At 34.9% G+C, this 26924-nt stretch overlaps 5 protein-coding genes and 1 pseudogene across 11 annotated transcripts; 3 read left to right on the top strand and 3 right to left on the bottom strand.

The window, feature by feature from the left end:
- The first annotated feature begins 1422 nt into the window (after positions 1 to 1422).
- On the top strand, positions 1423 to 4427 carry LOC145562768 (scarecrow-like protein 8). Its single transcript, XM_081623143.1, has one exon. It carries the CDS (start codon positions 1659 to 1661, stop codon positions 3984 to 3986), a length of 2328 nt encoding a protein of 775 aa, XP_081479269.1. The 5' UTR covers positions 1423 to 1658; the 3' UTR covers positions 3987 to 4427.
- A 3793-nt stretch (positions 4428 to 8220) lies between these two features.
- On the top strand, positions 8221 to 10656 carry LOC145564406 (uncharacterized). Its single transcript, XM_081624713.1, has 4 exons — positions 8221 to 8344; positions 9288 to 9753; positions 9850 to 9908; positions 10009 to 10656. Exons 2-4 carry the CDS (start codon positions 9330 to 9332, stop codon positions 10186 to 10188), a joined length of 663 nt encoding a protein of 220 aa, XP_081480839.1. The 5' UTR covers positions 8221 to 8344; positions 9288 to 9329; the 3' UTR covers positions 10189 to 10656.
- A 1088-nt stretch (positions 10657 to 11744) lies between these two features.
- On the bottom strand, positions 11745 to 12504 carry LOC145562767 (germin-like protein subfamily 2 member 4). Its single transcript, XM_081623142.1, has 2 exons — positions 12396 to 12504; positions 11745 to 12286 (listed from the first exon to the last, which is right to left on the bottom strand). The coding sequence occupies exons 1-2, from the start codon at positions 12502 to 12504 to the stop codon at positions 11745 to 11747; spliced, it is 651 nt and encodes a 216-aa protein (XP_081479268.1).
- A 940-nt stretch (positions 12505 to 13444) lies between these two features.
- Positions 13445 to 14313, top strand: LOC145565609 (DEAD-box ATP-dependent RNA helicase 35 pseudogene; annotated as a pseudogene).
- Positions 14314 to 14873: 560 nt separating this feature from the next.
- LOC145562764 (ferric reduction oxidase 4-like) lies at positions 14874 to 21140 on the bottom strand. 5 transcript variants are annotated; one of them, XM_081623137.1, is made up of 10 exons: positions 21006 to 21140; positions 20550 to 20634; positions 18946 to 19011; positions 18762 to 18861; positions 18248 to 18442; positions 17897 to 18131; positions 17380 to 17707; positions 16736 to 16976; positions 15570 to 16288; positions 14874 to 15178 (listed from the first exon to the last, which is right to left on the bottom strand). In XM_081623137.1, the coding sequence occupies exons 2-10, from the start codon at positions 20584 to 20586 to the stop codon at positions 15039 to 15041; spliced, it is 2061 nt and encodes a 686-aa protein (XP_081479263.1). In that variant the 5' UTR covers positions 20587 to 20634; positions 21006 to 21140; the 3' UTR covers positions 14874 to 15038. The 5 variants fall into 5 exon arrangements, with proteins under 5 accessions (XP_081479263.1, XP_081479262.1, XP_081479264.1 ...); XM_081623136.1 differs by having other exon boundaries at positions 18946 to 19118; positions 20569 to 20634; XM_081623138.1 differs by having other exon boundaries at positions 20569 to 20634.
- Positions 20844 to 25296, bottom strand: LOC145562765 (uncharacterized). Of its 3 annotated transcripts, XM_081623139.1 has the most exons (7): positions 24981 to 25296; positions 23666 to 23892; positions 23107 to 23217; positions 22264 to 22419; positions 21942 to 22183; positions 21335 to 21686; positions 20844 to 21095 (listed from the first exon to the last, which is right to left on the bottom strand). In XM_081623139.1, exons 1-6 carry the CDS (start codon positions 25283 to 25285, stop codon positions 21363 to 21365), a joined length of 1365 nt encoding a protein of 454 aa, XP_081479265.1. In that variant the 5' UTR covers positions 25286 to 25296; the 3' UTR covers positions 20844 to 21095; positions 21335 to 21362. The 3 variants fall into 3 exon arrangements, with proteins under 3 accessions (XP_081479265.1, XP_081479267.1, XP_081479266.1); XM_081623141.1 differs by lacking the exon at positions 20844 to 21095 and having other exon boundaries at positions 21351 to 21686; positions 23666 to 23918; XM_081623140.1 differs by lacking the exon at positions 20844 to 21095 and having other exon boundaries at positions 21351 to 21686; positions 21942 to 22174.
- Between the last annotated feature and the right edge of the window lie 1628 nt (positions 25297 to 26924).

Below are 26924 nucleotides of genomic sequence, written 5' to 3'. Positions count from 1 at the left end.
GTTTGGGTTGGTTTGGAGCTTCGATGACAACGAATCGTTGACGGCAACAACGATCTAGGTTGGAGCTTGGAGGAAAGGAGAGGAGAGGAGATAGAAAATGGAAAAAAAAATTTAAAAAATTATGGCTGGCCGCACGGTACGACCAGCAGTATACGAAACTTTGTGTAAGATAAGTTAGAGATTAACACACCTATCAATGATATGATAATTATGTTTACATTATCAATATGAGAAAATTCAAAGAAATCCTATTCCACCATCCAAATTTGATTTTTTAGTTTTATTTTTTACCCTTTATTACTATTAATAAGTTTACATTCTAAAATAAACTACAAACTAATGTATCTATCAACAATTTCATATTATGTTCACACAAACACATTATCGATAAATATAAAGATCTATTTTGTACTCCGTATAATTTATTACGCAATCCTTATTTCTATGGATAAACTTACATTAATTGCATGAGGATATTAAGCTTTCACTTCCAACAACGATTTATAGGGTTCAATTCTCACCACCTTCAATTTATATATCCTTCATGGTAAAATAGGAGTAAATCGTTATGTAAATTTCAAAATGTTTAAAATCTTACATTTATTGCACACTTACCTATGGTATCACTATAATTCCAAAACAATTTTAACAAATTTAAGATAAGCTAAATTTGTACCAATCTTTTGATATGAAATGTACTATCATGGGACCACATACCTTCCCATCAAATTGTAGTAGGCGTTCAATAAAAAAAAAAAAAAAAAAAAAAAAGAAAGTGTTTTTAATATTTATATGATGCCACACGCGCCAAAGTTAAGAGAGTGTGTGAAGAAATTAATAGCTAGTAGTGGTGTGAAAGAGCTGGAAATTGTACCCATTTATATGAATAATTAATTTTAAAATATTCTCTACAAAATTTTAAGTACTTCAAAATAGAATACGTGTTTGGTGAGTCAGCACCGTCGGAGTTATTTACTTTTCATCGACGCTAACACACTTAACACCCAATCCAACGGCCACTAATACGCAATCAACTCTTCCACAATTTTTCATCAATATTTTTCGAATTAGATTGATATGTGAGATGTTTCAACTTGTTAAAACTTTCACCTTATCTTAAAAAATCAATAATTATTACAGCATTATTGTGATTAAATATAAGCTTTTAATATATTTTCTAATATAATTCTTTATGATATTAATTTTAATTATGTCAATAAGTAAACAATAATTTTGAGTTATGAAAAGAAAGTAGGACGTACTCCGTAGTAATTACGTGTCGATTAGTGTTATTGATATCAATACGAGGGTTATTGCTTTAACTCGCTTTGATGGGTACCTATAATATTTCCAAAAATAAGAAATAATAATAATTTTAAAAAAAAATAATAATAATACCACACAGGCTTTAAGAAGAAACTAATGTTTTCTCTCTCCTGGGGGCTTATAATTAAGAGAATCAATTCAATATCACAAGAGAAACTCTCCCTTCTTTTAACATTCACATTGATATTCTCTCTCTTTCTTTCTTCCCTTACATCACACCAAATGTATGAAATTTCTCTCTCTTAAATTCTGTTTCTCTTCCTTTTGTCCGTTTCTAATGTATTAGCAATTTCTTTACCCAAATCAATCAATTGAAAGAGCACCAGAAAAAGATGACGTCAGGGTATTCCGGTGATCTTTTCTACGCCGGAGGAGGGGCAGGGACGGGTGCAGGAAGGCCATCATCGTTAGCCGGGATGGCGGGTTTTCGACAACAACAGCAGCAACAACAACAACAGCAAGGGATGTTAATCTCGCCGATTGACCAGATCGCTCAAAGGAGAGCGGATTTGTTGATGGGTAAACGCTCTTTTGGTGATTTTTACCAACAACAAATTCTCCTTCAACAACCGCAACAACAACAACAGCAACAGAATACGCTTTTGTATTTGCAAAAACAACAACAGTCGCAGCAGCAGCAACAACAACAGCAATCTCATCAGCAGTTGTCGTTCTTGCAACAACAATACTTGATGCGATCGGTAAAACAAAGAACCAATGCTTTTGTTTCTTCCCCGATTTCTCCGCTTTCACAAACCATTGATCTTTGTTCTCCTACTAGTAATAACAATTCTCTCTCTTCATCCTCGACTCGTTTCGGTGTTCCGATTTACCAGCAACTCCGTCAACAACAACAACTGCAACAGCAACACCAGCAACAACAAGCAATATCTGTTCTAAACAATAACAACAATAATCACCAATTTCTCCACCATAACCAATTCAACAACCCCACAAATAATTGTTTAATCCCAACCCTTTCTAATAATACCAACAATAACCTCATCAGCCCGATTCAAAGCCCGAACATGGGGTATTCAAAATACGGGCCGAATTCGGTCAAACCAAAACCCGAACCTCAGCCCGAAAATTTTTCTGGTTCTGGGTTTTCAAATTTGGGGCAGAATCCCAACCTCGTTGAGCCGAAGATTGAAGCGGATTCCGAAGATCACAAGATTCTCAACACCCTTCAAGAGCTTGAGAAACAACTTCTCGACGACGACGACAACGACGATGAAAACGATGCCGTTTCGGTAATCACAAACAGTGAATGGTCCGAAACGTTTCAGAATCTCGTAAGTCCGAGCGGAAACCCGAACCCGAGTCCAAGCCCAAGCCCAAGCCCGAATACCAACCATGCTTCTTCCAGCACAAGCGGGAGCAGCAACACCAATAATACAAATACCATTGCAAGCAATAACAATAACATGATTTCGCCTTCGCCAACATCGTCCACTTCATCATGCTGCTCTACGTCTGCGCCACCACTTCCACCGCAGCAACAACCGCCTCCCGAGACGCTCTCGGCAAAGCAACTGATTGCCGAGGCGGCGATGGCTATTGCGGAAGGAAAGAACGAGGCAGCAACCGATTTGCTGGCTCGTTTGAGTCGAATTTCGAACTCGAAAGGGAGTTCGGAGCAAAGGTTGGCCTTTTATATGGGGAACGCGCTACGTTGTCGCGCGTGCCCCGGTGAGATCTCTGCCCCTGTGCATGAACTCTACTCGGAGGAACAAATGCTAGCGATGTACTCGCTGTATGATATCTCCCCTTGCTTTAAGTTCGGGCTATTGGCCGCAAACCTCGTGATGTTGGAAGCAATCACGAGTGCTTTGCAGGAAGGGATTAAGGTACATGTCATTGATTTCGACGTCGGCCACGGCGCGCAGTACATTAATCTGCTGCGCGCCCTGGCCGAGCGTCGGTCACAAATCGTATCGGCCGGGGCCGGGTCTTATGAGTTGAAGGTCACAGTCGTCGAGACTGAGGTTAACAATCGCGGGGTTAAGGAGTCTGTGAAGGAAGGGTTGATCAAGCTGGCTGAGCGGGTTGGAATTAATTTGAAATTTCAGGGTTTGACTCGGAGGATCACCGAATTGACTCGCGAGTCACTTGGGTGCGAAGATGGAGAGGCGATTGTTGTGAATTTTGCTTTCAAGCTTCACCGGGTACCGGATGAGAGTGTATCAATGGAGAATTTACGTGACGAGCTACTTAGGCGCGTGAAAGGACTTAACCCACGCGCAGTTACGTTAGTGGAGCAGGAAATGAATGGGAATACTGCGCCTTTTATGACTCGCGTGAATGAATCATGTGCTTACTACGGAGCCTTGTTGGATTCGCTCGAATCGACTCTCCCTAAGGAGAATTCGGACCGGGCTCGAGTCGAGGAGGGGCTAGGGCGGAAGATGTCCAACTCGATTGCGTGTGAAGGGAGGGAGCGCGTGGAGCGTGCGGAAGTGTTTGGAAAGTGGCGGGCCCGGATGGGGATGGCTGGGTTTGAGCTAAAACCGCTTAGCCAGAGCGTGGCGGAGTCAATGCGGGCTAAGTTAAACTCGGCCCGTGGTGGGAACCCGGGTTTTACGGTTAAGGAAGAAAATGGTGGGGTCGGGTTCGGGTGGATGGGTCGGACTCTTACCGTCGCATCTGCTTGGCGTTAACTTCACTCATTATCTTTCCAAACACACCCTTAAGGAAAATTAGTATTAGTATATTATTGTTTACTTACTTTTGCCCACAATTGTCATAGTATATGCTTAATTTTAATTTTAGTATTAGTATATTTTTAATCAAATTTTCCTTTTTAAATTTTGTTTAAGGGAGAGGGGAATGTAAGGAGGGAAAAACCCCACCAAACAAAGTAATAAAAAGAAGGTTGGGGGAAGTGTTTGGATGGATGTGAGAGAAAATTCTTGTGATCAATTATTTTATTTTCTTTTTTATTTTGTTTTAATTTTTAATTTTAAGTGGTTAAAGGAAGGTGGGATTTAAGGGATTGTTGAAATTGGAAAAGTTTGTTTGGCAAATTGGGCTGACTTGTATGGATAGGTTCTTCTCTTAATTGGCAAAAATATATTGAATGGGGTCCACTATTTTATTAGAATTTGAAGTATTATTATTGTATTATATCCTTTTTGTTATTTGGCATGTATGTTTATATTTTTATAAATTGTCTTCTCTTTTATCATAAATAAAGTTATTGGATACTTTGGATCATATGCTTGAATATGTTCTTTTTAACAAACAAAATGTAAGGTTGTGTTAGAGAAATAGTGTTTACTTGTCCTATTTTTATTGCCTAAATGTAGAACGATAATAATAATTTTTTTTCTAATAATATCTCGAGTTGATTAAAAAAAATACACATAATTGATTAGGGCTATGAATGGCTAGTTGTTTATGAGCCTTATAAAAGCATGCTTTGACTTAAACAGGCAAAAAAAATTTAATCTTTTTCACCAAGTTGCAATAATCATTTATGATACAATTGCAACAATGGTTTTCGTATTTTTTTTTTATCTTCATTCATGTACAAACAAGATGTAAAAGTTAGGTCAGCACGAATTGGTTGCCAACTTATTTTGTCAAATGCCAACCAACTATAATTAGAATTTATTTGTTGCACTTATTTCGCCAAATTAATTACTAGTATCATTTTGGATGCACGCAAACATAATCGCTCAAAGTCCTCATAGTCTCATACTACACATGCGTATAAATAAGATTGGTTGAGGTTAAAAAATTTCTCTAAGGATATATAAAAATCTAACCTATTTTTGCAATTAGTCCTCTCATCAATTATTTAGTTAGTTCACTAATCAATTGTACGAGTGTACGATGTTAGGTCATTGACCTTTTTGCAATACAAAGAATATCGATCACATTAAACAGATAATAAGTCGTGGCAATCCTCTCATCAATTACTTTATAAGTTTCTCACCATGTGTACTATTTTTAAGTTTTTGCACACGATTAATAAATGTGACCAGGCCATATTTTATGTTTATTGTGTAAGAATAATGTATCTAACAAAAATTGTTGTTGAGTTTCAAAACGTAAATTTTTTATTACTTTAACCTAGTAATGTACAAAGTCTATTTATGGTTCAAGTCCAGTGTTGTTAAACATGAATTTTTATAAATCCGAAAATTGCAAAACGGAGTACAAATATGTTAGTACTTTCTACATATTTCATTTGGCCTTTCTTTGGATTAAAGATGAGAGCTTATTATTATCTGATATGGATTGTAACAAGCTAAAAGGGGAAGTTGGTTAATTTTCCTTGAATGGAATGCAATGTGGAAATATTATTTTACTTAATGCCAAAATAATTGCTTCATTTGCGCTCAATGCAACTATGCAGTGCCAAATTGTACTGTGCGGCCACTAAGGATCAAGTCTAAATGCAGCTAATCTGCTTCAAGGAGATATCAATCTTCAATTTCAATAATATTACAAAGTCATTTATTAAAAGTAGTATCAACGTGATTTGAGCAAAAGGATACACTAAGCAATATTATCCATTAGAGGTTGCGGATCACCGATCTTACTCGATTGATTTTTGGTCATTAATATATATTTATGACCAAGAGTAAATTTTAGAAACCGGACCTATTAAATACAATCAACAACTTTCATTTTGAACTAATGAGGTCTTCTGGTCTTGGCCTAATGGTTTCCTAGGGCTTGTATACATTGGTTACATGTTCAAATTGTCCACCCCATTTGTTATTTAGTTCGTATACTACTTTCGAATTCATATAGAATATATTATTTAGGGGAAAAAAATACTCCGTATTAAGTGGCATTGATTAGATAGAAAAATATGATTTATATTTATAGCACATTAAATGAAAACAGAATAAATAATTTTTTTTTTTGATGATTTAATTATCTGTACACCATTTACACCATTTGCTAAAAAAAATAAACATTAAAAAAATATCTATACAGTCAAGAAATTTGTGAACAATAAATTGATGAAAAAGAAATTTGTAAAATATTGAAAGTTAAATATTATTAAATTAATACGGAGTATATAAGCTAAATATTGCACCTCGTATCGTATAAAAATAAAGAAAAAACACCATTGGCCAAGTTTGAACAAGAAAATTAGTTTTCCGTACTCCTAATGTATTTAAAGAATTTTTAACCACTATAGAACCAATGGAATAACAAAAATTCTAAATTTAGTTTCCAACAGAACAACATTTTGTATGTGTACTTATGTGAGCCTAAATTACCCAAAAGATGTAACAGAATGTTACTGCATTTCTTTTCCAGCCTCATAAATGTTTTAAATTCATTTATTGCATCACAATTCACAAACAATTTATCGTGTTACTTTTTTTTTTTTTTTTTCCACTAACAGTTTGAATATGCTAGTAGCTAGCTAGAGCATTTCATACAAACTTGGATTTAAAAATACACCTTTATTCTTTCACACGTTATAATTATACCCTTTTTTAAAATTTCAAGTTGCAAGTCATGGAAATTTTGTTAGAAGCTAGAATCAACTCGATTTCTACCTAACAATTTCCACATCTACTTGCATTTTTCTATTCATTCAGTTATAATATAAGGTTCACAGTTTAAACTTTAACTATGAACTATTGTATAATTAATTAATTAATTATAGCTTAAGTTACCTCCTTCCAAATATTATACGGAGTAATAAAAATGATTGCGTTTATTGCGATACGTTGTCTTGATATACAATACAAGTATTATTAAGAATCATAAAGTATGGGTTGGAGCTAATGATAGGGTCCAACAATTTCGGGCATTGGGGCTGTACTCTTTTTTGCTAAAAGCGGGCTGTAGCTGAACCAATTCAGGCTAATTAACATAGAATATTATGCAAGTATAACAAGCATAAAGCTAAAATTAAGAGATTACTCGTAATAAACGTGAGTTAAATCCTGTAAACAAAATTCTTTAACTGAAACAATTTACAATTTTTTTTATTTACAAGATACAATTTGTAATAATATAACCATTAATGAATACATGTTGGCTAATGAATGACGATGAGTCTAGGATTCATTAGAGCCAGCCTTTTTAAGGGTCCAAGGCCAAACTTTTTTGGAAATGGTTTGGGTCCAAAGATATTCAACTTATCCTTGAACAATAAATCCTAACATTATATATTTTAGGGTAATGATATATATAGCCCTTATGGCTATGTGTATAATCATTAAATATACTTCCTAAAATGGAATTAAGTTGGGAATTCATGACAAAATCACACGCAAATCGGTGTGATTAATGTAAATTTAATCTTAATATTTCCTTTTTTAGCTCCTTATACATAGTCCTAAGGGCTATGTTTATCATTTTCCTATAATTTAAACCTTTTTTTTTTCTAGAAGTTCCTTTAAATTTTTTTTTTTGATGAGGGAAAAAAATAAAAATAAAATAAAATAAAGGGGCAGGGATTCGAATCTTTTACCGCTTGCTTAAAACTAATCCCATGTCCTAATATTTTATGAGTAAAATTAGTTTTTAAGTTCATAAACTAATTAATTACAATAATATACCAGAAGCCAGGCCCAAAATGGCCCCGGTTGAAAGTCCCCTCTGCTTCCAACTGTGGATCTAATAGAACTAATTTTTTTTTTTTTTTTGAAAACAAATAGAACTAATTAATAGTGTGGAACTGAGTTAAATTTGGGTCTATATACAATAATACAAACATAGAGTTGGTAATTAAACTCGTCCAAATCCGATCAATCATTCATATAAACTCAAACGGCCCATTTATATGATCCAAGTAGTTTCTGGGCCAAGAAGTACGATCCACAAAAGTAAAGAAACAAAAAGGGTATAATGGTAAACCGACTTTAAAATGTTACCGTTGTAGCAAAGAGCGCCTTTTTATACACACATCACAAAGAAACTCACTCTCATTTTCTTTCCCTGTAAACTCATACTTTGTCGTTTTTTGCTCCGTTGAGAAGATCAAATAAAGCGCCGGAAAATTCACTCAAATTTTCGATCAACAGAAGTTCGTACATAAGTAAGCATCAATTTCTTCTTTAATCTTTCCCTAATTTCTTTGTTTTTTTTTTTGGTACAATTTTTTTTACAAATTTTCTGCAGCGATTATATGTCAAACTGGTTGATTATTAAGTTAGCATAATTATTGATTGTTTCTGTTGAAATCAAATATTAAATTGTTTGTAGAAATCTTGGTAATTTTTCACTTGGTATTTGAAATCTGCAATTCCGAAATTTCCAGTTAGGGTTTTAGGGTTTTTTCGGCTTCAATCATTTTGGGGTCTTTATACTTTGTCAGAAATCGTTTATTATTTATAATCAAATTTTCAAAGAACTAATACTATTAAAGCTTAATTTTGATGAATTGTAGTTTTTCCCTTTTCTTCTAGAGGGGTTTTTGTGGAAATTGTGGTGGGAGTTAGATGATAAATACTCATTTGATATCGTAGTTCGAATTAAAAACTCATTTGATATCGTAGTTCGAATTATTGTCCAACTGCGGTAAATGGAAGCAAATGAGAAAATTGATGTTATTGAAACTTAGAGTTTTTATTGATATGATTTTAGAGGATTTCTGTCTATGTGATTTACTTAATTATGATCAGTTCTTCTGTGAAATTGTTGTTTACTCGAATTGTTATTTCGGGATTGTTTAGGAAATGAAAGCTCGTATGGTAGGTGGAAAAGAAATTATATTTCTGGGAATGGATTTATACGATGTAAATTAGGCAACTCAATATATTCTCAGTGCATACATAGTTTTGGCCTTTACTGTGGTGAAATTTGCTGGATTTCTGTGTCTGTTGTGTATTTTCGTGGTGCTGTCTTTCTTTGTGTAATCGTGTGCATTGTGGTTGTGTTGTCTAATTGACTGCCCCGTATAGGCAAGCATTTTAGGATGATTCTTACAAGTTAAGCTTATATCTGTATTCTGATTGTGTCATTGGTTGATTTCCTTGCAGTTTTGAAACAGAAGTGTACTGAAATCTGCCCATTACTTAGCAATGACGTCGTTTGAACCTATCATTCGAATGGATGAAAATGCGTTTAGAGCTCATGAGAAGATTCAGCAGCCTCGAGTGGGCAGGAAACCTCTTACTGATATGACCAACTCTAGGAAGCCAACTGCAAAGGACAAGTCATCAGTGAAGAATATCAGTGGTTTCAAGGCTCCAGAGAAGGTGTTGCAGCCTAATAAGGTTGGCAGGAAACCTCTTGGTGATCTAACAAACTCGAAGAAGCCGACTGCTCAAGAGAAATCGGCTAAAAATAATTGCACTCGGAGTGTTTCAGCTGCTGTCAAGAAAGAGCAAGTCCAGAGTTTTGCTTTAGGGGAAGGTTTTCTGCATAACCATGATGAGTGCATCAAGGCAAATCGACAATCTATGAGCTTGGATTATTTCCTGGAAACTGTTGCCCTTAAAAGAGGTATGATGCCTAAGATAAAGAATTTCTTGCTGGATAATATACTTTCTACTGATTTGGTTGTTTTGATGATAAACTATACATGGTTTTCAATTTCAGATTCTGCATCAGTTGCAACTCCTCAGCACCCTGAACTGTCTAAGGCCCTGAATCTGGAGGTTTGTCCTAATAATGATGTTACTTGCATCTCTTATTCCTCCCCCATGCCCCACTTCTTTATCTGTTTTGCTCATCGTACACATGTTTTCTATGTTTCAGCTTGAAATTCCTATGGAGATCGAAGAGATGGAATTCGAAACTTGGGATATCTGCGCTCCTGCAAGTCCTCAATCACCAAAGTCTCCAAGGTCCCCTGATTGGAGTATGGATTTTCCTAATCTGGAGTTTTCACCCTTGAAGCTGAAAGAGTCACCAGTCAGGAGGAGCTTCAGGATTTAGTTTCTCTTCATAAAAACCCTAGTGATTACGGAGTAACATTCATTTCCTTGTGAGTTGTGACATCTTTGGCTTTATCAGGTTCCTAGTATAGTTCCATGATGGTAGAATAACATAGATTGCTGCTTTCTTTTGCTGCTAGAGGGAGAACAATACTTTCTTGTGTTATCTCCTCACTTGGTTGTATCGATCCAATATTAAAATTGGAGTATTAATATTAGTTCCAGAGCTCTTTGTTTTACTAGTCTGTTTTATCCTCATAGCACAATCATGCATCACACCTGTTTATCGTTTCTAACAATGCCTGTCGACACATTAAGAATTGGTTTCACAGCTCTCTTTCTGTTTTCCCTGTCTTAACGGTTTTCAGCTGAAAAGTTGACGTGTTGTCAACTGCTGACAAGGATTAAAAATGGGTGAGGATGAGGATGTTGCAGTTCCAAGGAGACCCCGGCCATGATGATCACTTAGGTTAATTTTAAGCAATCCTGGGCTAGTAGTAGTCTACCAGTGATCTTTAGGTTTTCTGTTAGTTGGTTTAAATATTCGCCTTAGTTTGTTCTTATTCAGTTCTTTGTAACCGTTTTGAGGTGATAAATGAAAGTAATCGGAGCTATTTCTTAGAGCAATTCATTACTTGTAATTTTACCACACACTGACGCAGAGTACATGACATATATATATGCTCTTCTGTAACATGTAGGAAAGCTGTTATTTTAAGATGAAATAAGAAATATATGCTGAGTAACTTAAGCTATTGAGTATTGACAAAGATGTATGCAATCCTACTCTAACAATGACAGAGAAGTCTTTCTTGTTTTGAATTAATAATCTTGAATCCAATGATGCTGTATTGCAGATGAATATCCAATCTGAAAGTCTGAAACAGGTTCCGGGTTTATTGGTTCAGTCCGATTCAGGTTCAAGCATAACCCATCCAGTGGTACTTTTATTATGTTGCTTGTTTGATTAAATTAATTACAGTGTATGTTGGTACAATTGAATTCAACTCTTAACCCCAGGTAACTTTCTAATTTTGTTACAACAGGTTTAAAGAATTCAATCTGAACCAATTAATTGGTTGCTATTATGAAAAACAGTAAATGAAAGAGGCGAACTCTGTGATTAAAACTAATTGATAATTTTCACTTATTGATGAATAATCATTTATATAATCGGCTGTGCAATTTCACTGATAAATTTCTTCTCTTGTATTGACCTAGACTTTACCATTGCTGTTACAATGCAATGGCTGGAAACCTATTCAGAATCCTTCTCGAACTAGAGAAATAATTGAATGGAGTTTTACAAAAGTGTATTAGGAACGAAGGAGTTCGAACACAGCTAACTTCATTTATTCTGTCAATTACATTTACGATGTCAAATAGCATTAATACACAACCAATGAAGAATAATAGTTTTAACAACAAAAAACATAGAATCAACATGAGATATCAAAAGCCAATCTGGTCCTAACAATCATTATTAATGTCAATGTGATGAACGAACATGTTTAGGAATTCAGATTCGTCGAAATTCCCTAAGGAAAAAGGCTAATTTTAGGCAGCAAGGCCAGCCTTGATCTTGTCAACATTGTGTTCGTCGATGTTAAATGTTTGAGCCAACACGTCGTTAGACACAGGAGGGTTGGAAGTAAAGAGAGCAGCTGCAAACTGTTGAGTGCCTGGCAATTGGCTGTTAAAGGCAGCTATAACAGAAGTCGGGTATTTAGACTTGTTTTTCTGGTAATGAGCCAAACCTCTAGGGAAAACAAATACTTCACCTGTCTTAACAACCTTAGAAATGAGTTTGTTACCGGTTGTTATGAAAGCAACGTACAATTCACCCTCAAGAACGTAGATTATCTCTGTGGCACGGGGATGAATGTGAGGTGGGTTTAGACCGTAGGGAGCAAAGTCGACTCGAGCCATGGAAACTCCTAAGGTGTTGAGGCCAGCGATGTCCATAACATTTGCCCCGGTGACTTTCGATCCAAGGACTTTGTTGGTGATCTGGCCTGGTTTAGAAATCCCCATGAAGAAGAAGTCTTCCGCGGTTATCATGCTCATATTTTTGCAAGGAAATCCATTCACTAGTATTCCTGTGACAAAGATCAATACAAAATATGAGTTGACATAATTAAGTAAGAGTAATATGAAGCGAGTTGACATACATAGAGATGTTCAATATTTTCACAACTTTGAATATACCTGATGCATCAGCAACACAAACATCTTGAAGCATGTCTGGATCATTGGCAAAGGCCCCAATTGAACATGCCAGCAGCACAACAAAGACGACTGCCCTAACACCGGCCATTTCGAAGGTTCACTACTCGTTCAAGTACCGTTGCAATAGGCTTGTTGTAAGTGTATGAGTACAAGAAGGGTACTATACTCAAGTCTAGGTGCAGGTTTGAGAATTAATAACAGGAACCATGCTTTATATAGTACTAGTACCATATCATATATTATTATAGAATAAGTCAATGATGAGCAATTAGGCAAGAAACATGCCTTCTTAGTTCTGAACACTTCAACACTAATAATACATACAAAACATAAAAAACATTCCATTGCTCTTTCCTTTAAACTTAACAAGTAAAAAATTGATTTTTTTACTATCTGCTACTTGTATATAAGTATCAATTAGACAATTAAATACTGTTAGTTGACCAATCTATGGATTTTTATATTATCTACTATCAGTTCTATAAATTCTACTTCTAATATAAGAACACAAAATTGATGGATAATGATAATGATAAGGATAATGATTGATAGTTGACAATTTTTTGTTGACAACATTTTTTTTGATTTCAGAAACATGAACGTTTTCAAAAACATCTTGCCAAAATTTAGAATTCAGAATTCAAGATTTTCCGAAAAAAATTCAATAACAAAAGTGCATACGTACAAATATATGCTAACAAGTATATGCTCCCTCTGGTTTTTTTAAGTATTACACTTTGACCAAACAAGTATGCCGAGACACAACTTTAACCATTGTTTCTTCAGATTATATGTTAGTATAAATAATAAAGAATGTGATATTTTAATTTACATTGTGACGAATCCAACAATATATTACACAACAACGTTTGTTATTTATATACTTCGTATTAGTTAAATAGTCGATTCAAAACCATTACTTGAACTGTAAAAAAAAGTCAAAGTATAACACTTAAAAAAAACGGAGGCAGTATATGAGCTTGTGACCTCCCCTTAGAAATTTATCAGCACTGTAGTTTTATTTAATCATGAATCTTGAGGAGGGTGTGCATATTGTTGTCGCTACTCTAGGGAGGCTCAAGGATTTGCTTGTAAAGAAGTTCATGAATCTTGATGATTGTAGAAATGTATGTTTGGATGAAGCTGATCGTTTGCTCGATTTTGGTTTCGAGGATGATGTTAGGGAAGTTTTTGGTCACTTCAAAGAACAAAAGGCAGACAATCTTGTTCTCTGCTACAATGCCAACAAAGATCCAAAACTTTGCTAGAAGCGCGATAGTTAAGCCTACTGCTTTTAATCTTGATATCATCCAAGAAGAGTATGTGAAACAGGAGGCCAAAACAGTTTACCTCCTCGAATGCTTGCAGGAGACTCCACCCCTGGCTCTAACATTTTGTGCAAACAAATTAAAGCTGCCGTGGATGAAATACACGAGTATCTCTTATTGAAAGGGTTTGAAGCAGTTGATCATGAGGAGAGGCAGTACGCGATTAAAAGCTTTCAAAGCAGGACAGAAAGGTGTCTTAGTAGCCAGACTAGCCACCGATGTGGCCTCAAAGGGGCTGGATTTGCCCCACACCCAGCATGTCATTTACTATGATATGCCTGCTGAGATTGAAAACTATGTACATCATATAAACCGGACAGGAAGACGTGGTAAAACTAGAGTTGCAACGACATTTATAAATAAAAACCAAAGTGAGACAACGCTGCTTGATCTAAAGCACCTTCTGCCAGAAGCTAAACAAAGAATACCTCCTGTATTGGCTGCACTAGAGGGTCCAACAGCGGATGAAACCGAGTCAATTGCCTTTCTTAGTGAACTTAAAGGTTGTGCGTATTGGAGGGCTTGGTCATAGCATTCAAAAGGAGCTTGCCCAGGTTGATATCCGTTAGAAACTAGAATTTTTTTATCTCGCGGCAGAATGGTAATTAAAGTGTGTTGATTTTCGCGCTGGAGCAATAAAATATTGTTTTGTCTACAAAAGTTCTGACGTCCAGCACGTTTGATTCAAAAAGTGCACTTCACTCCGTTACTGCTCCTTCCTCTACATTAACCAAGCTTAACCCACGGTAACTGAGGGTGAGTTGTGTCTTCTTCTTCAACTTTCCTTTGAATTTCTCTCTCCTCCCTCACAAGTACCCACCAGTGCACCATGAAACACGAGCAACTTTAACAACGAGGCAATTCTAGGAAGGATTTTGGTGGTGGTTTTAGGGCTGAAATATGAATTTGTTTTGATCTCAGTCAGTTCGTTATATGTATGAATAATTAGTATCAATATTATGTATCATGTACATCTTTTAAACGAGAGGTGGTTAAGATTGAACTATAATAAGAGCATTTATTTAAGAAAAAGAATTAAAAAAAAAAAGACAAAAGATCTAGATTTGTCACAAACGAGCTCTGTAACACTTATGTTGAAGTGTTGATTGAGTCCAAATAATTCGTCATATCACCATAATCAAGATCAATACATGAGAAAATTGATAATTGAGCGACTTGAGCCTAGTTTTGATTTACATACAAATCTTAAGCAAGATGTTCAATATAATAAAAGAACAAAAGAAAGAAACAAGTATAGAAAGCAAGCAATTCAAACTATGCAGCGCGATCAGAATCACCAGTTGAAGCTAAGGTATTCGAAATGCAGGTTGGTTGCGCCACACCCTGAACAAATTCTTGCAACATCATGTCTTAATCCCCTTGGTCCTGAAGCCATGACTCCCACATCATTTCCTTTGGACTCCAACAATATTTCTGCCCAAATTTCAAACAAAACTTTAACTGCTATTTGAAGACAAAAAACAATTTTTTTTCCTAGTCTAAAAATTATGAGTACAACCCAAGATTTTTCATTATTAAGAAGGTATGTGTTTGATAATTCATATATTTCAACTATATGCACATTTATAGTCATTAGTATGAATGCAATATCATTTGTTGGTTCAACATAGGAATGCAGCAATGCACTATTTTTTGTCAAATTTGATTGATATCAATGATATAATTGATCGAAATGCTTGATAGCAATATTATTAATTCAACGATTAACAGGTTTTGAAAACTCGCATGTAACCTTATATGACATGACATATATGAATTGGTAGGTAAAATTTGTAATTACGCAGTAGATATAGCAATAACTTACTCTGGAGATTAGGCCTTCCTCCATAATGCACCTGAGTAGCTTGAACAAGAGACTGATAGGGATGACTTTCGAGCTCCCCGCCCCCACCACATAACCAAGATCCTGGAGAAGTCATTGGCGTAGGCACCTCCACATTCTTGATCTGCTTCTCTTCTAATGCAGCCATTTTCTTCTTTTGAATAAAAAAGATGATGCTGCTTATGAAGATAATGCTAATGCACATAAGAAACATATCCCAGACAACCCAGCTAGTGAAGTCATATAAGCTGTTAGTGTTTTTATCTATGGGGTAGATATAGTATTGAGTCACTATGGCAAGAAGGATAAGAAACAGGACAAAGGAAGATGCGATAATGAGGCAAAGGCAGAGCCAACTATTGTGTCCCAAAACCGGAGTGATGGGTGAGTCTAATGGGCTAGGTTTAAACCACTTGGTATGAACTAACATATCCTGGCTATTGGATGCAGGTTGTGCTTGATCCTCTCGAGTCACATATGCCTGAATTTCAAGTTGGATATTTGAAAGATCAGCTGGAGAGCTCTCAGCAGGAAGCAAGAGATCAAGCATGGTGAGATCGGCTGCATGCTTGAAGGCACATATAAGGACAACTTTTGGGACTTTGCCTTTTTGGGTATTTGATTGATGTATTATCTCTCGAATTATGGATATATATGGGGTCATACCACTTCCTCCACTGATCAGAACCAAAGTTTCATGCCTGGAAGAAGGAAAAAGTTTTAGATTATTGAACTTTATAATTAAGCTGGCATGTAGAAGATATAACCATCCACCATCCCTTCTCAATTCTAAGTATTATATTTGATTGAGTTAATTTGATCTTTTGCTCATTACAAAAGAAAATAAAGAATCAGTCTTAGGCCAATGTGTGTCTCATCAACTTATTTCACTAATGAAATATTTCAAAAAAAACAAAAATACTGAAAACTGAGATAAGTTCTGCATAAGGATTACCCAAGCTCTTTCCATAACTACAATTAGATCATCATAAAAGTTTTTAGGTGAAGAAAACACATCCTAAAAAGGTCTCTACTTTGGTAGCCCGAGCACAATGAAATATTTAAAGGCATACTAGAAGCTGAATCTACATCAATTCGCAACTTCTACGAACATACAAAATTGAGCTAAGTTTTACCACTTTACTTACTTGATGAAGCTGGTAGAAGCTGGACCATATGGCCCTTCAACAGACACTTCAAGCCTGTCTAGAGAAGAAGATGACAGTTCTTTGTACAGCTTGGTTGTCCAACTCCCTCCAGTCTTGAACACAATACTTAGCCTATCAGGTTCCATGTTATCATTTGAGCTCACAGTAAAAGGGTGCCACTGTAACGAGGAAATTTTCGGCACGCTTACGAATAAGTTACTTGCGACGTTGTAACGTAAACCTGTAAAACAAACAAAGTAAAATAGAAAACTTAGCTTTTTTAATCTCAACAATCACTCTAAAGTTTTTGTTTCTACCTAAGAAAGAAATACTTATAAGTTCTAAAATGACTATCCTATTTTAGTATTTTGATTGTCATTTACAGCTTTTATTAGTCAATAAAAGATCATTGCATGTTCTTTTTAACTAACAAAAATAGTATACAGTAACAATTCTGACAAATGAGAATTAATTTTCCGATACCACTCCAAAATTTGATTTTGACACTTTCATTGTGAGAGTATAACCTATTTATATAAGTCAGACGGAAGTGTGAGGCCAAAACCAATCTAATAGTGTAGAGATCACTACCGGTGGATTATTAAAAATCAATTGTAGACAAATGTTTAAAGTTCGACAATCACCTCGACTCTTGGCAAATGTCATCTCCACAGTCCCACCAGGAAGAACGCGAACTGAGGTTAACCTTGCACGAGAGCGTGACTGTAAGAACCTTAGGTATCGATCGAGTGTGAAGAGGTAAACTCCAGGAAGGAGTTGCATCGTCCAGGCAGCTCCTATGTGCACGATGTAGAAAAAGGTGGCTAGGGCGTAAAGTTGGTGAGTGTAAAAGAAAACTTCGAACGACTTTCTTCTGGTGTATGCAAAGCTTGTTATCCACATTGCTATCAAGAAAACCCAAGATATCTCTCCTGCTATATTTGACACATGAGTTTTGCTCCATTCAAGTGCCTACATAACCGAAAACCCTTGTTAGCACCAATTACCACAATAATATGCCTTAATAATGTAGGCGGATTAGTTTGGCTTCATTCTTTTCATCTGAATTTCCCTTGTCAGAACTAATTAGCTTTAAGTAGATTTGAAATAAGTGGCCCCTGTGTAAATTTTTGTTTAAATTAAGCTTTGAAATGAACTTACTAGATACAATTGGCTAACTATAGCCCAGTAGATGAAAAAACCAGCACTGTGTAACGCTGAAGTTATCATGACTACTTGCCCAATCCATATATGATACTTGATGCTAGACTCAGATGTGAGACCAACCAAAGGCAAAAGTGACGACAATCGAATTACAGGGAAGAACACAAAGGCCCAGGATATGTTTGAGGCATAACCCAGTCTTAGTGACACAGTCCGTAAAGTAATTTGCCACCTGAAAATCGAACAAAAGAAAGAAAAGAAAAAAAAAAAAACACAATTCTTCGGTGTTAGTAGTAGCACAGTAGTACGTAATAGAATTAGCACAAAAATAGTAAGTTTCACACGTACTTTTTTTGATGCTCACGCCCATGCCCCATGAATGGATGCTTAACACTGACATAATAATAATGGCCAAAATGCCAGCACACAAGCGCAATCCCCATAACCAAAAACACGAGTTCCATTGCTGTAACCACCCCTAGAGGCCCCATAACAAGAAGAGGACGTCTCAACATTGCCAGATGCGTCTGAGGTGATGAAGTACTATGTACAAAGATGATTGATTTTGTTAGCTCTTTGATAGACAAAATCATCAACTTTATTATAAAACAACCAAAAACCAAAAAAGACAAAAACTGCTCCGATCAAATTTAATTTAAGCCATATACAAAAATAATTGTTAGATGTTTGATCAATATGAAAAGGCCAACAACCTAATTGTAGGCAAACAACCCAAAATCAAACAAGGCCATACCCAAGAGCAATTCTGTCACAAATTAATAATGAATATCGAAAATGTTGGTACAATGTACGTAGCAGTATAACACTATAATTAAACATGCAATGTAAGAAATGAATAAACCTTTCCAAGGAAGATTCTCTTTTATCCTTCAGATGAAGGTAAAAGCAGCCGAGAACCGCGATCAACATCACAGGAAATGTAAGGAAGAAAAGATTTACTCCTGCAAATAATGAGGTTAATCATTAAATTGATTCTAACTATAAACACATACAAAGTACAAAACAATTTAAGCTCGGTTTCATACCTTGCTCTCCAATGTATGTTGGGTTGAAGGATTCTGCTAGTTTGGGAAGCCAATTATACTTGAACACTTCCAAAGGTAATACAATCCATACCACCATCCATCCAAGAAAAACCAGCAGACATGTTAGCTTCAGCAATGCAAGGCTGCTCATTGATCTTTTTCTTCTTTAATTTCTTAACAATAATTCACAAAATTATTGTTGCTTCAGTAGAATATTCTTACAATGTACAATTCTTTTCTTTTTCTGATGGAAATAGTTTCTTACAAGACATATATATAGATGGAAAAATAATGTAAGTCAGCTTTGTTATTACATCATCAGAAAATCTTGCAGTTTATGATGCTTAACCAGAAAAGCATGATTCTTGCAGTTTGTGACTCCTATCATATAAAATATACAAAAGTTTCCATTATCAATGTTTAATTATCAAATAAAGACACACTTCTTCAAAATCATATAAAAAATATGACACATTTGCTATGTCAAAAATGAGTGGACTTTTAATGCAGGCTCTTCAAATAGTAGTGGACTATATGTTTTACAGCCCCAGGTTAATGAAGTCCACCCAATGTTAATATAGATTCAAGTACATAAATACATGTGTGTGGCACGAGTAGTCGAGTACATGTCCTAGGGTTAGAGACAGCTACTCTGTGGTAAATAGTCAAGTGCTTAAAACCTTGACAACATTAAGTTGAAGTATATCAATCAGACAAAGAGTCCAAATATAATAGAATTACCGTACATCTCTCTAATATATTACTTTGACATCTTGCATGTTGGAGATATTTTTTTTTTTCAAAAAAAAAAGAAGATTAATCTAATAGTTGAATAAATTAATACTACACATCATAAGAGAATGATTCTAGGGACCCTCAAATATAACTTCCATTGGATGTTAGTACAGTTGACTTGCGAGTTCTCAAATACTTCTGTACTATAAAGTAGTACTACACATATACAGAGCAATCCTGGATAGCTTAAAAAATAATTTCATGAGAAAATGACCTACTATCTTTCATTGATTCACATATCCAAGTTCTATCATTAGGGACATGTACTACTTGTACTAAAGCTTTGACTAATTAAGCCTCATATATATAATAATATAAATATACAAACAGATTGACTCAGAATATGGCCCCTTGAGAGTAAAAATAATTAAGAATTATAGTTTGATTATAACTTTTTTTTTTTTAAAATGGGTCTAGGCTTTCAAAATGTTGAGGTCTTTTTAGTTATTGTCTACAAGAAAAGACTTTAGTGAAATTTATATTAATTAGTGACAAATTGTACATCATACGCAGTAAAAATATTACTATGTCCCATATAAACCAAAGTCAAAACACCTAAAGCCATAAAACAAAAAACCTTACATCTAAAATTACCATTAAAAAAAGCTCGGAAAACCATGCCCAATCATAAGTCACAAAAAACAGAAAATCCAATTATCAAGTTAGCATCACCATCAAAGAATTATAACATCATTTCTGTTCTATGTGTAATGCATCTCCCTATCAATCATAAATATTCTTAAGGTGCCTTTTCTGAAAATAATCCATAGAGCATATAAGTTGCATTTAAAGCAATAATTAGATCATACTCAGGATCAGACTTCCTACTTTGATCAATCCTTCCATGAATAGTTTCTTAGTGACTCCTCATTTTCTTCAGAAAACTTCACGGCCCTGTAGCATATATTATCAATCATCATTTTAGAAGAAACAAGTCAAACAACATTATTCAAGCCATGAAATTCAAATCCTTAAGAACAAAATAAATTAGCAGAATATATACCCTCTTCGTTTCAAAATACGTACAATAAAGCTCCTTGACACGCAAATTTAAGAAAAAAGAGAGGATAAATGGACAAATTAATTAAAAAAAAACCTTTAACCCAACCCACCCTTTTACTACTGTGCAAGTTATTTAGTTTTAAAATGTCTGTTTACCCTCTCTTAAACTACATGTTAATAAGCACGGTTGCAACTTGCAAGTATTATGAAATAAAAGTATATATTATGAAAAATAAATGACAAGAATAAAGATAAGAGTTCACCTTCTACCATGGAACATGGAAGATAGCTTATTGTGGACAAACAAAACCCACAGATTTCAGGGTTGCTAGTTTGCTACTCAATCCAACAAGCTGTAGTGAAATTAATGTAGATAAAATTAAATAATTCAGATTCCATAACTTATGAAGGATATTAGGAGGAGAGGTAAAGGAGGAGGTATCTTTGTCAAAATTAAATAATTCAGATTCCATAACTTATGAAGGATATTAGGAGGGGAGGGAAAGGAGGAGGTCTCTGTCAAAATTAAATAATTCAGATTCCATAACTTATGAAGGATATTCAACAGAATTATACTCAGATAACAATCTACCATTCAAGCATTACGGGTGTGCGTTAAGTTACATGTGCTTAAGGACTGTTACTCCAACACCAATAGCAACAAAAGTTGCGATAGCTATGCCAAAAATGCCAACAAGAATCCCAGGAATGATCAAAGATTTCCACCCTTTGGATGTGGCCATTCCTGAAGCTGTAGTAGGGCCTCCAATGTTAGCATTGGAAGCCAAAAGCAACAACTTAAGATCAAAGTTAAATATCTTCCCTAAACCTAGAATGATGAACAGATGGACCATAACTTGTACAAATGCAAACAAGAAAATACTTGGCGCGGTGTTGATAACACTCCAGACATTGCCACTTGCACCAATCACAACGAAGAACACCTATTATTGCATAAAAAAAAATAAAAAAAAAAAAGTCAATTCTGAAACGTCAAATAAATATCTGCAAGCACCACTAATAAAATTCCAAGTTTTTCCGTAATCAAAACAAATCCAATATGGGAAGCAATGTGGATAATAACTGAGAATCTATAAATTAATATAGAGTAGCTTTGGAAGACATATTTTACCATGAAAATGGCACTTGGTCAAATAAGACATGGAGTCATATGAACAAGAAGAATATATATATATTACCTGCATCGAAATTGAAGATATAACCTCTGCAGAAGGTGAAAGGTAGCTAAATACTGGGGGGCAGACAGTAGCTAGAATCACCACGATTGCTGTAGCTATTGGAATAATGCCTCCTTGGATTCCAGATAACTTTGTGATATAGGCAGCACAGCTGCATATAGCAAAGGATACAGCAATAGCAGTGGCAGTAGGTAGTGTATGGAACTTAATCTCAGTTTTACTCTCTGAAGTAACTGCAACATCTATTCAGCGAAAGTCAGTTTCTATTAGATGTAAACATAGAAATTAAATAATTACTACTCTATAACAGAAATAAACATACCTGTGGTGGATTTTGAGACCTCAGGAGGTATTCTGGACGCTATTGCAAATAACACCATAAAGTAAACAGCACAAATGACATTGTCTGCAGCAACTCCAGCAGCCACATTTGATGGGGAAGTGCCAAGAATCTCTGAAATTGCAATGTAATTGACAGCTGCAACATAAATTGCATTAAAATCATCACTAACTGATGATAGAAACTTGTTTTAACATTTCCACAGCAGCAAAAGTGTTATTGCCCAAAAATTAAAAAGCTCCCCCTTCAACATCATTAGCTACTTAGAAAAGCGTACTTATTAATTTGTATGATGTATTATTAAGGAAGAGGGTGGGGTGGGGGGGCGGGGGGAGGATTCCAATAAATATCTAGTAATCATATAAATAATTTCAGAAGACTAATTCCAAATTCTTGTAAAAAGAGCATCTTAAGATGAAGTATTACTGCAAAGAGGAGCACAGAAGCCATTCATCTCATTTTCTATGTTAGAGCCTACAAACATAAAGTATCCATCAAGAGAACTCAGCAACAGATGCAATCGCTTCTGGTCCATGGGGCTACAACAAGATAATGATCACAAACAGGCATCAAATGCCACATTCTTTGCAAAGAATAATACTTTCCTAAATAACTGGCTGCTTTGAACAGTAAACCTACCTTCAACTGACATCAGTGAATTGTAGAGAAGCATAGAGCTTTAGGAGTGAATCAGATAAATAAAATAATGTAGAAATTATTCATGAAGCTTAAAAGTTAGTGAACTACATCAATGGGACTAAACCTAAAGTTTTATGTAAAATGTGAAGCAAAACAAGCTTGCAATTGTTGTTTCACATGACTTACATCCACCAATGTAACTGCCCATGAGTGCAGTAGCAATTTTCCAACCATCAGCACCAAGCGATCGCATGGGAACTATAAAAAATGCAACCACTGTCCCAATCACTGTAGCCACTGCAATAAGAAGGTGAAGCAAGCATTCAGGAGATGAGAACTTAGGAATTGTAATGGAATGCTCATTGACTAAAAATAACACAACACCAAAGCAATAAAATCCCTAGAGCCCTTTAGTTCTGTTTAGCTGTATTATTCAGCAACTCATAACAGAAATTAACCATCCCTCTAAATTTTTTGACGACAGGTACAAATAGCTTCTATAAGACAAGAAACTATAGTTGCAATTTTGTGATCCATTAAGACGATTTAAGGGTCCATTATGTCCAAATTTAAAATTTCAAACACAAAACAAAAAGTAACTATTACTCATCAAGTATTTTTATGAATATATATACACCTCTTAACTGAAACAAACATAACCACTACTCATCACATACACCATTTATCATTTCCCAGGAAGCGCATATAATTGATTTAAATATATACACTTGTAAAATAGCACCACCTGATCCAAGCAAGAATGCCAAAAGTAACTTCCCAGTTGACTGCGCAAGCTGACGCATATTAGCTCTAAACAAGAGCAAAGGAACAGTCAAGGGTAACAAGTATTCCAACACAATGGAATATGTTTTTGCTTCATAAGGAATGATCCTCAGATTACTCGCTGCAAGGCCAATCAAAATGCTCACTAGTGCAGAACTGATCATGCTCCCAATCTTTGTCTTCTCCGACCTTAAATCCCCAAAATACTCATTTGCCTCCATTTGATAACAGATGAAATATAATTAAAACAAGAAATAATATCTAGATTTACCTTTCTCCTTTGAAAAGAAAATAAGTATGTCTTACCAACAATGTCATACATAGCAAACTGAAGTTTGACACAAACAACCCAAAATATGTTATGATTTATGACCCATCTCCAATCCCACCATTCAACTACATATCCTCTTATCGACTTCATAATCAAGAAAATGAAACCACCGCAGACAGTGGCATATTTGTTTCTATTTTTCTAATTTCATAGAGAATATAGGTATCTAAGTTCGAGGTAACTATATCTTCGTTTTCAAATCAAAATTGAAGATGCATAGACTGACAAAGAAGAATTGGAACAGTCTAATACTCCACTAAAATATACCAAAATTGAAAGTAACACTGTCAACTCGTGACACAATTTAAAATAGGCCAATTCTTTAAGTTTTTCAGCACAGATATCACACCTGATAATGCTAAAACAGGTAAATGTAGATGTTTTTTTCAATTTAGGTAAGAGTGGAAGAGTGGGATCATGGAGAGGTTAAACAAGGTAGAGGGAGATCGAAAATGACTATGTTGGGAGGAGTTAGGAAGGATATAAAGCATATGGATTTACGTGAATCGTAAGGAATGGAGGAGGAAGATTTTTGTGAATTGACGGTCTGAATAATCACTTTTGGTTCATCATGTAACCGACCTCACTTATGGGACTGATTGATTGATTAGATAAAGAAGTCAAAATGAATAACTCTCACATGCTTCTAAACACGGCAAAACTCGACCTTTGACCTCATTATTATGAGTATTACCTATACTTTACTAACACAAAATAAGTTACTCTTTTTTTTTGCCAAGAATGATACTTTTTTCCATACTTTGCTTACCTTTTTATATCTTTCGTATTACGATGTTCTTTGGGGATTTGAACTATATCCAACTTGTGTAATTATTAATTAACAAATAAAGGTCAACAGAAATCACCCATTAGAATAATTTATGTTAATTCCAAAGAAAAATAAAATAAAATCAACAAAATTCAGAGTAAAAGTGATTAAAATTACCAGAAACTGAAAGCTCCAGTGGAGAGAAGAACAGACCATAAACCCCAGTGGTCGTTTGGTGAAATAATTGGGTAACTGAAATTTAATTGCGAGTTTATTCTTAAAGATGTTCTCAATTTCAAATTAGTAGTTAAGAAACTAACATTATAGGATGAAGGAGAAGAATAAGAATGAAGTTTAGAGGATGAGTGAGTTGAATTGTGGAGTATGAGTTTTGGTTTTGGAGGTTTTAGGAGAGAGAAAGGAACTACTGGCTTGCTGATGAACATGCTGAGTGACGCCATTAGTTTGACACAATCTAGCATTGACACCTCGGTTAGACGGTTTATAGGATTTCTTTGATGGATAATTTTCAATTTTAGATATCACGAGTTTGTTCTTTTTACTTTAATTTCAGTTTAATTCAATTCTGTTCCCAATTTCCTTCTCTCATAAACAGTTCAATTCAGCTTCAATCACTTTAGTTTAATTCAGCTTAATAAATCAGAATAGGCCCTACATGACTGTTACTATTTCAAACTCAAAATAAATGTTTATTTATGTAAGGATTAATTTTTGATTTAAAAAAAAAAAAATCAATTAGATTTGGTCATTGTTTAGCGGTCTTCATTTAGTATTCAACACCTAGAATTTTCGGGTTGGTTTCAAGTCAATTTTGGGCTATTTAGTATTCAAAACCTAGATTTTTTAGGTTGGTTTCAAGTCAATTTTGGACGGATCAAATCTATTTTCTTACTCATTGGCTAATGCTTATATGTACATTTTTTTTTTGTGGTGTTCTACCCGATTCACCCTTTGGGCTAATCTAGATTCGAGGATCATTTCTGGATGCGTATATGTACTTATAAGTTATAACACATCATATCAATCAATACACATGTGAATAGCAATATGTTAATCAATAGTTACATCATAGTTACATTATATAACATATGTTCCTTTTCCATAACTATTGTAAAATCAAATAATATTATGTTTATATAACATCAGAGAGTGAGGGATAGCTCCAGTGGTTAGAGCTCCTCTCCTGATTTCAAGAGATCTTGGGATCGATTCTCATCAATTGCCCCTGTGGCTCTTTAAACACCATTTTATTTATGACATCACTTATATACTTTTATGTCATCATTATAGTCCAGTCACATCATATTATGATATGACATCATATCACTACAAATACATTTACATGACATCATTATACTTATATGACATCATTAGATTCATATGCATCATTATAATCAACCCACATAATTTCATTATACTTTTATGACATCATTATAGTTGTATAGTATCGTTATAATCAAGTCACATCACATTATTATACTTTTATTACATCATTACATTTCATGAATTTTAAAATAGAGTCAAAACTCAATCTTGGTACTTTATAGACATCTTTATCGGTGTCTTATGGTTTCAAACCTCCTTATATGATTCTAGGAGTCACCCCACACATTCAGTTCATTTTTAAAAACTTTGTCAAAAATTGACCCAAAATCGTGTATTAGCCTTCAATTTCGGATAATTTCCCACTTTTTTTGACCTGGAAATAAAAATTGTCGAGATGTTTACCATGGACCCTAATACACCCCAGGAGTGCATTTGGGTGGTTAAAATCATCCAATATGTCTTTAAACAGTCAATTTACCCGTTTACAACTTGCATCAATTTCATAAACTCAAGCTTACCACAGACATTTATGACAACATATAATGGTCATATATAGTTCCAAACGACATCATATGACCATGAGATGTATCCCCTAGTATTTCAAGACTTTTTGACACTAGGTCCCAAAACCTCCAAAATTGCTCAAAAAGCGTGGATAAATTGCTCAAAAAGCGTGGATAAATAGCCTTCAGTTTTAGAAATTTTTGATTTTTTTTTAGCCCAAAATAAAAATTGTCGAGATGTTTACCATGGACCCTAATACTCTCCGAGAGT

Source organism: Chenopodium album, chromosome 10 (assembly GCF_948465745.1).
Source record: "Chenopodium album chromosome 10, dcCheAlbu1.1, whole genome shotgun sequence".
NCBI lineage: Eukaryota > Viridiplantae > Streptophyta > Magnoliopsida > Caryophyllales > Amaranthaceae > Chenopodium > Chenopodium album.
The sequence above is the reverse complement of the archived record's forward strand: the minus strand, read 5'-3'. Positions and strand labels throughout refer to the sequence as shown.

Excerpts from the sequence above, each read along its gene's own strand:
- LOC145564406 (XM_081624713.1), top strand. The coding sequence starts at position 9,330 with ATGACGTCGTTTGAACCTATCATTCGAATGGATGAAAATGCGTTTAGA. Across the intron at positions 9,754-9,849 it reads AACTGTTGCCCTTAAAAGAG|ATTCTGCATCAGTTGCAACT; the intron begins GTATGATGCCTA and ends TTTCAATTTCAG. Across the intron at positions 9,909-10,008 it reads CTAAGGCCCTGAATCTGGAG|CTTGAAATTCCTATGGAGAT; the intron begins GTTTGTCCTAAT and ends TCTATGTTTCAG.
- LOC145562767 (XM_081623142.1), bottom strand. The coding sequence starts at position 12,504 with ATGGCCGGTGTTAGGGCAGTCGTCTTTGTTGTGCTGCTGGCATGTTCA. Across the intron at positions 12,287-12,395 it reads TTGTGTTGCTGATGCATCAG|GAATACTAGTGAATGGATTT; the intron begins GTATATTCAAAG and ends TCTTTGTCACAG.
- LOC145562765 (XM_081623139.1), bottom strand. The coding sequence starts at position 25,285 with ATGCTAGATTGTGTCAAACTAATGGCGTCACTCAGCATGTTCATCAGC. Across the intron at positions 23,893-24,980 it reads ACTGGAGCTTTCAGTTTCTG|GTCGGAGAAGACAAAGATTG; the intron begins GTAATTTTAATC and ends TGGGGATTTAAG. Across the intron at positions 22,184-22,263 it reads GGTCTCAAAATCCACCACAG|ATGTTGCAGTTACTTCAGAG; the intron begins GTATGTTTATTT and ends TTCGCTGAATAG.
- LOC145562768 (XM_081623143.1), top strand. The coding sequence starts at position 1,659 with ATGACGTCAGGGTATTCCGGTGATCTTTTCTACGCCGGAGGAGGGGCA.
- LOC145562764 (XM_081623136.1), bottom strand. The coding sequence starts at position 19,096 with ATGAGCAGCCTTGCATTGCTGAAGCTAACATGTCTGCTGGTTTTTCTT. Across the intron at positions 17,708-17,896 it reads TAGTTAGCCAATTGTATCTA|GCACTTGAATGGAGCAAAAC; the intron begins GTAAGTTCATTT and ends TCGGTTATGTAG. Across the intron at positions 16,289-16,735 it reads GCTTCTACCAGCTTCATCAA|GCATGAAACTTTGGTTCTGA; the intron begins GTAAGTAAAGTG and ends TCCTTCTTCCAG.